Source organism: Theobroma cacao, chromosome 4 (assembly GCF_053813885.1).
Source record: "Theobroma cacao isolate CCN51 chromosome 4, ASM5381388v1, whole genome shotgun sequence".
NCBI lineage: Eukaryota > Viridiplantae > Streptophyta > Magnoliopsida > Malvales > Malvaceae > Theobroma > Theobroma cacao.
Window position 1 is genome coordinate 29047306 of NC_142642.1, and position 7413 is coordinate 29054718.

At 35.1% G+C, this 7413-nt stretch overlaps 1 protein-coding gene across 3 annotated transcripts; it reads right to left on the bottom strand.

Moving 5' to 3' along the window:
* Positions 1–1335: 1335 nt before the first annotated feature.
* LOC18601929 (beta-glucosidase 44-like) lies at positions 1336–6830 on the bottom strand. Of its 3 annotated transcripts, XM_088805624.1 has the most exons (12): positions 6808–6830; positions 3927–4120; positions 3787–3845; positions 3487–3562; positions 3304–3375; positions 3038–3125; positions 2667–2919; positions 2451–2566; positions 2055–2272; positions 1946–1977; positions 1695–1797; positions 1336–1613 (listed from the first exon to the last, which is right to left on the bottom strand). In XM_088805624.1, the coding sequence occupies exons 2-12, from the start codon at positions 3982–3984 to the stop codon at positions 1336–1338; spliced, it is 1353 nt and encodes a 450-aa protein (XP_088661750.1). In that variant the 5' UTR covers positions 3985–4120; positions 6808–6830. The 3 variants fall into 3 exon arrangements, with proteins under 3 accessions (XP_088661750.1, XP_088661751.1, XP_088661752.1); XM_088805625.1 differs by lacking the exon at positions 6808–6830 and having other exon boundaries at positions 3043–3125; positions 3927–4062; XM_088805626.1 differs by lacking the exons at positions 3038–3125; positions 3304–3375; positions 3487–3562; positions 6808–6830 and having other exon boundaries at positions 3927–4056.
* Positions 6831–7413: the final 583 nt, after the last annotated feature.

Here is a 7413-nt window from a genome sequence, read left to right on the forward strand (position 1 = left end):
TAATTTTTTGTTTTCAATTCACTTTCTTTTTTATTCATATTATATACATATATATATTACAAGTATCAATCAAACGGAAACCTAATTTATGTAATCGAGAAAGTTTTTTTTTTTAACTTTTAAATAATTCAATCCATAATTTTGAGATGTTTTACAACTGCTCCAGGTTTTTTTTTAAAAAAAGATTGCTACCTATCTACAACTACTCTAGGTTGCAGTGGTAGAAATACATATTTTATTTGGGTGTCTTTCGCATTTTAACTTGGTTCTAATTTTAATTTACTCTTGAATTTGGTTTGTTTTTATTTTATAATAAATGGCTTCATAGAATTAGAGAATTGATTGCATGAGTTCATCATTTGAACATTAAATCAGAATGATGTATATCCTTTATCTATCATAAATCTTATCATTTTTATTTATATTCTGATTCTCCAAATATTAATTGTGGAAAATAATCAATGATAATTTATTTTTTTTTTTATGTTTTGACCCAGGATAATTTACATTGTATAAAATTATGTAGCTTCCCTTTATTTCTAGTTGGGATATGCATGTGATACTTTACTCTCTTGAATACTTTTTTTTTTCTTTTTATGCTTTGAGAATACTATATTTTCATAAATAATTGGTAGTACTTCTTAAATATTGATGAATATTACTTGATATTTGTAGTGTAATAAAAAATGAATATTAACTACATATTTTATTTTTTATTTATTTGAAGAGAGAGGGTTTGAATCTTATTATTTAAGAATTAATTTAAAAAGTTCAGATGCTGATTTACACATAAAATAAAATATTTACACAAAAAATAAAATGCTATGCAAGAGTAGATGTGCATGGTGCCTCGCAGCTCGATCCTCAATACTATCTTTCACAATGTTTAGGGAGGATGAGTTCCCTTGAACATTGGCAAAGCTCATCCATGACAATGCTTATGCAATCATTTCTTCTGAATCTTCCATGTACCCCACATTCTTTGGGTGATCAATGTCAATTCGGCAATTATGATTTCAGGAGTATGATATCATATTTTCTTCTCTTGGGTTAGCAGATTTTCTATTATTATGCATGCTCATTATCAACGAGGCCTTCTTTCAAAGGCAATAAGAAGGCTTCATAACAGCCACCATTGTACAGTGTCTTGAGTTTTATCCACGAATGCATGAGTGAGAATTTTCATAGGCGGCATTGCACAAACTTAGAACTTGGCTCACAAAATATTATTATTGCAGAAACCCTAAAACACAGTAATCATTTTAGATAAAGGGTAGAAAAGATGAAAACACGATCATGGAAAATACCTGAAAACCCTAACAAGTTAACCTGATCCTACTGCTGCTTTCTCTCAAGCATTTGTTTGAACCAGTAAGCTGACATCTTCGGGTACCTCTTGAGAGTTTCGAAATCAACGTATACCATGCCAAATCTAGAGCTATAACCCAAAAGCCATTCAAAGTTGTCAAGCAATGACCAAGCAAAGTAGCCAGTCACATTGGCTCCATCATCCATAGCTCTCTTCAATTCCTTCAAGTAGCTTCTATAGTAATTTACTCTTTCTCTATCGAACAATGCTTCAGGAAATGTGACATTGCCAGGGTTATCCATTCCTGCCATTAATACAACAAATTAAATTGAGATTTAAACCTTGGTTAATTTACAAAGATCAGGACTAGGTTTTTCTGCCTTACCATTTTCTGCGAGAATTACATTGGGGTTTCCATAACGCTCTTTTACGTATGTGACAGCTTTGTATATGCCCCATGGAACTTGGTACAGCCATCCAGAGTGAGCCTGCAATTTTCTTGGTGCATTAATATTAACACTTCTTTTGCTAGGATTTGCCTTAACAATTTGATTGAACATTGCTAGTCAAATATTAAAGAATTTTTTTTCCAATTTTTGATTAGTTTTGGCAAAGTCAATGATGCTAAAAGATTACCCGACGACCAATTGGCTCTCCCCAACGTTCAACTGTTAATTGCAAACACAAACAGGTAAGTTCCATATTTTTGGTCAACGAGATAGGAAGATATGATCAGAGGACTTACAAGCAAACCCAACATTCCAATCCTGTTGGTAACCAGTCACATTGGGCTTAGGCTGATGCGGGTCATACATGTAGAAAGAGGTGTAGTGGTTGATACCAATAAAATCAAAGGAGTTTTTCACAGTCTCGACGTCACTTTTGCTGAACTTTGGAAGCCTTTCTCCTACAATATTTTGCATTGTTTTTGGATATTCTCCATATACAAGGGGGTGCAAGAACCTGCAAAATAGAATTCACAAACATGCCCTCTTTAGATTAGTAGGCAGATCTATTCTGGGGCTCTGGATGTCTTAGTGTTTCATTCATTTTACTTTATGATGACTCCTGTTTGAATCTTCACAAGACAAGAAGAACGTATAGGCAGTTGCATTTCTTAGTAAGTGTTCAGGAATTTTACCATCCGATATGGAAGTCTCTTGCTCTTTGTGCTGCATAGTTGTCAGCCTTTCCTCTTGTCAGAGGTTCATACCAAACAAAGTCCAAGAGGATTCCAATTCTTCCCTTCTGTTTAGTCTGAAAGAAGCAAATCAAAATCATTCAAATAAGTATTACATTATCAAAGAACAAATAGATTCGAAAACCAATTAATTGAGAACTTCAGAATGATCACTACTTGATATTTTTCGCGGTATCTTTTAGCAGCTTCAGCATGACTTAAAATCAAATTATGTGCTGCAATATAAGGCTCAGTTGCAGAGTCTCCAGCAGTACAATTTCCAAATGGCTTTGAACATCTACAAGGAGGATTGATGCCATTGTCAAATCCAAGAGCAGCAATCACCCTTGGTTCATTGAATGTCATCCAATTCTTTACTCGATCACCAAATGCCTTGAAACAGAAATCTGCGTAATCAGCAAAATCTTTCCTGCAAGATTTAAACACCTTTACAAATCACTGTAAATTTATTTTACAGTTTAGATAGTCTTCTAATCTAAAGTGATAGCCTCTTTCACATAACAAAGAGAGGTTGTCTCTGTACTTACACAACTTGGTCACCCAGCAAACCTCCATATTTCTCCTGAAGTGCAAGTGGGAGATCGTAGTGGTACAAATTCGCATATGGGGTAATTCCTACATAGATAGATATTTCATCCAGTTTACAAAAGTATAGCTAGGATACTGCTACTATTTTTCTATTCAAATTTTTGGTATCTTCATTAGCCATCAAAAACCTTAGAGTCTAAGGTAGTGGTAGACACATAAATTTCTGTTATGCTCAACCAATAGTCTATAGTATTGAAATTAATACCTTTCTCAAGCAAGGCGTTGATCAATCTATTGTAGTAGGCAACTCCCTTCCAGTTTACCTTTCCTGTCCCATCTATATAAACCAATAAATATGAGCAACAATTAGTCAAAAACTGGACTGTGTATACAAAATGTTATCAATTCAATGGAAGGTTGATATAGACATGGTAGATAGTGTATGTACTTGGAAAAATTCTGGGCCATGAGATCGAAAACCGGTAGGCATCAAAGTTCAACATATGCATCAGATTAACATCTTCCTGCAAGCAGCAGGAACAGTGGAAAACGGTATTAATATCTTTGAGTAGTCCCAACTCTCACATATGATGCAGAGATGAGGCTGATATAACATGGTGATCGTCCATATACCCACCTAGATCTGATTACTTGGAATACAAGCCTTTGAATTAATAGAAACAAGGTTGCTTTTCTTACAAGGTAAAGTAAAGTGCTAGCTAGCACTGGTAAAAGGAAAAAGCCATACCTTATAATGGTGATACTGATCCACAGAAACTTCACCTGTAGCATTATCTACAATATTTCCTGTTGCATATATCACATCCCTTCTTTTAGCATTAGCATTTAAAGTCTTATTCAAAAAGACCCAAAATCATTTCATTTAACCTTGAATATTGACAAAGACATCCCATATGCTACGTCCTCTACCCTCCTTGCTAGCCATTCCTTCAACTTGATATGCCGATGTGGCCGTCCCGAACACAAAACCCTCCGGAAAACTCTCTCTGCTCAAGCCTCCGGTGTCCAATCGCTGTGTCTTAAGATGGGACAATGCATCGGCATTTGCGTTCAAAGCAGTGCTAAACAAAGTGAGTGACAGCAGCAACAGAATTACTAAGGTCGTCATGGTGACAAGGCTTTTGGGATTAAAAAACCTATCAACCTGTATTTATAGCGGTGGAGAAGGATTTTTTTTGATACGTGAATAACAAAAATCCCATTTTAATAGATTAATAATTAAATTAGAACTTGATTTTGGAGTGGTTTTATGCTCAATTTTTTAAGAGTCAAGGGACTATAAATAAAATCAGGTAATGTAATCTATTATAATCTAATCTAAGTAAAATCCGTTACTATTAGTTTTGACACTTTATATAATTGTTACCATACTTTATTCTCTCAAAATCTATTTGTTAGGTTGTTTTCTTCTTTGTATCTCCACTTTTATCAAGAATCTTTGAGAAATCGACTTGAGTAAACAAAAAAATCTCTTTTCAGATTTGAGTAAATAAAGACCAAAAGGGTCATAATCCAAGTTGAAACCAACAAATGCAGCTAACAGAATGAGATTGGCTTTGGTCAGTGGTCTAACCGTATGATTTGGTTTCAACATTTCCTTGTCATGCATTTCACGAAAATCAGCCAAAAGGTTCTGTATGCAATTCTTGATTTCTTTGTCAGATTTTAGAAGTATCATAACCTTATAATTGAATAAAAATCTAAGCCTAAAGCGTGCTCGGACCCTATTTTACAATGCTTTTTGTAGTCAGTTTTGGTTAGCTGCAGGTGGCTAGTTTCTGAACAAGATTCCTTTACTACCCGGTACAAAACATTGAACATTGTCACTTAAATATATGAGCACACCATGAAACCAAGAAACAACTCAAATGCATTATAAACATATATGGTAGCTGGCCACCCCTAAACCAGGCCAAAACTCACGAGAAAATGGTGCACATGGACTCTGCCTGCGGCTGTCAAAAGGTGTCAATTCTGTGAGCCAAGTCAAATCACACTTTTTCAGTCCGAACCACTCTTCCTCTGCCATGGACCATGCTCTGTCACACTATTTGCTGTGGGAATCATGTCTTTATAAGCAAATAAACCTTCAAAAGTTTGGTGCTGAAAAGGGGAACAGAATACCTCAGAAATAGAAAACAAGAGTCGACAAAATTAGCATTCTCCTTTGGTAGGAACACTGTCGAGAATGTTAAGAACTGGTTTGGAGCTCGAAAAGATTGAGGTTTCTTCTCTTTCCACTTTTTTCCTCCTTTTCTTTCTTTATTATTGCCTTCTGATGGCCATTCACTAAAGCTTTTACCTTCCTTTTTTTTTTAACAGACATATGTGCTCAAAGTAAACATTAACTGTGAAGGGTGCAAACAAAGGGTGAAGAAACTCCTCCGGAAAATTGAAGGTGCTTATTGCACATTATCTGACTTTTTCTTTATGTTATTCATTCTGTTCTAACTGCTGCATAGCTTTTTTTTTTTTCATTTTTTCATTATCTTCATTGATTGATTGTTGTTATTTCTATGCTGTTTTGTTATGGAAATTACTGTTTCACTGGTTAGCTGAGATGTCTTTTGGTTCTTGTTTTGGATTCAGGGGTTTTTTCGGTTCATACAGATGAGGAAAACCAAGTGGTCAAAGTAACAGGAAAAGTTGATCCAACTACATTGATCAAGAAGTTGATCAAATCTGGTAAACATGCAGAGTTTTGGTCCCCACGTAGCCACCTCAAATTCATAAAAGATGACAAGAACAAAAACCAAATGCAATATCTAAGGGATGGTATCACTGACTCCAAATTTGAGCATGAAAGTACCTTTGGCTATGAAGTTGAAGATGATCTTGGAAACTATCTCAACAACAACATTGGCAAAAACTCCATGACAGGTGAGGTTGGTCAGAATTTGATAGAAAAAACAAATTTGCACAGTCTGCACATGGGACGAGAGGATGAAGACACGTTTGCCAACAATGGATATATGATATCCATGATGGATCCTGCAGGTTTTGGAGGCAATCGTGCTGGTTTTGTTGGCTTACAAGGACAAGAATTTGGTATGTTTCATGAGGTTCCATCCAGGTTGCCAACTTATGAATTTAATCATCTACCATCCATGAACAAAACCAACTTGCAGCGTGGGTACCACCACAATAATCCATCTGCACATATGAACACTTACATGCAGGACGGGCACAGCAATAACAATATGATAGCTAATTATGACAACATATACATGCACCAACATGATATGATGAGTTATCTGTGTCCCCTGACTCCTCCATTTACTGGTTATGGCATTAGTTCTTTGCCACATTATTAAGGACCAAATACATGTACGCAAGAGAGAAACAGTGACTATGAGGCAGCAAAAGAAAGAAAAAAAAAGAGTAATAGAGAGAACTATTTGGTGATTGAAAAGAATTTAAAGCGTGTAATGTGCTAATATGGGAGAAGGGTCATCTTCATATCTTCAACCATCTTCCATAGTTTAAAGGGAATAGACAATTGGCTTGTATCCACTGCCTTCATATGTTGTAGATGGTGTTTTCCAGTTTTATGAAGGCAAATAGGAAAAAAGGAGTGACGGTAGAATTGAAGAACTATTTAGCAACTCAAAATAAATGCAAAAAATTTACCATGACATTCAAACCAGAGCAAACCTTGCCTATGACTCAACTCAAATTTGTTTTACTTTGACTTTTGATCAACTCAGAAAAACAAGACTTTGCTCAAAAGGTTATATAAGTTGTATACAGAAAGAAACATGAGATAGATAAAGATACAAACTAGAGATTGCTTCAGAAGATGCAAAATCACAATAACCGAAAGTTTTGCATGATTCAGAATCTAACGCAGTATCCAAATTTAATCGAAAGTCCCTTGCATTTGCAGTTTCATGTTAAGTGGTCTTCAAAAGCATGATAATACCAATAATTTGACAGCTAAACCCAGCGAGGTCCCCTCTAATATGGTAAAATCATCACTTCAATTCTGAGCATTATAATTTTTGTACCTCTCTTGTGCTTGTGTATCCTTGAAAAACTAAACATTTCAATTTCGTAAGTTCCCCTGTAGAAATAGGACTTGCATTGAAAACCACATCAATTCATGCTATTAACCTTAAGATTAGGTGTGACTATTTTCTATTAGGACAGCTAGCTTACTGTCAAATTATGATAGCTATGCATTTAGTGAATGACTTATGCGATGATTAGCATGTAATCTTGTGCCTAGCTACTATTTTGAGCTTGCTTAGCAAGTTTGTAAAAATATATTAGAATGAATGAAGCTGAAAAAAAAAACAGAGATTTTGCATAACTTTTTGGTTTTTCTCCTTTCCATTCCTTGCACCATTCATAC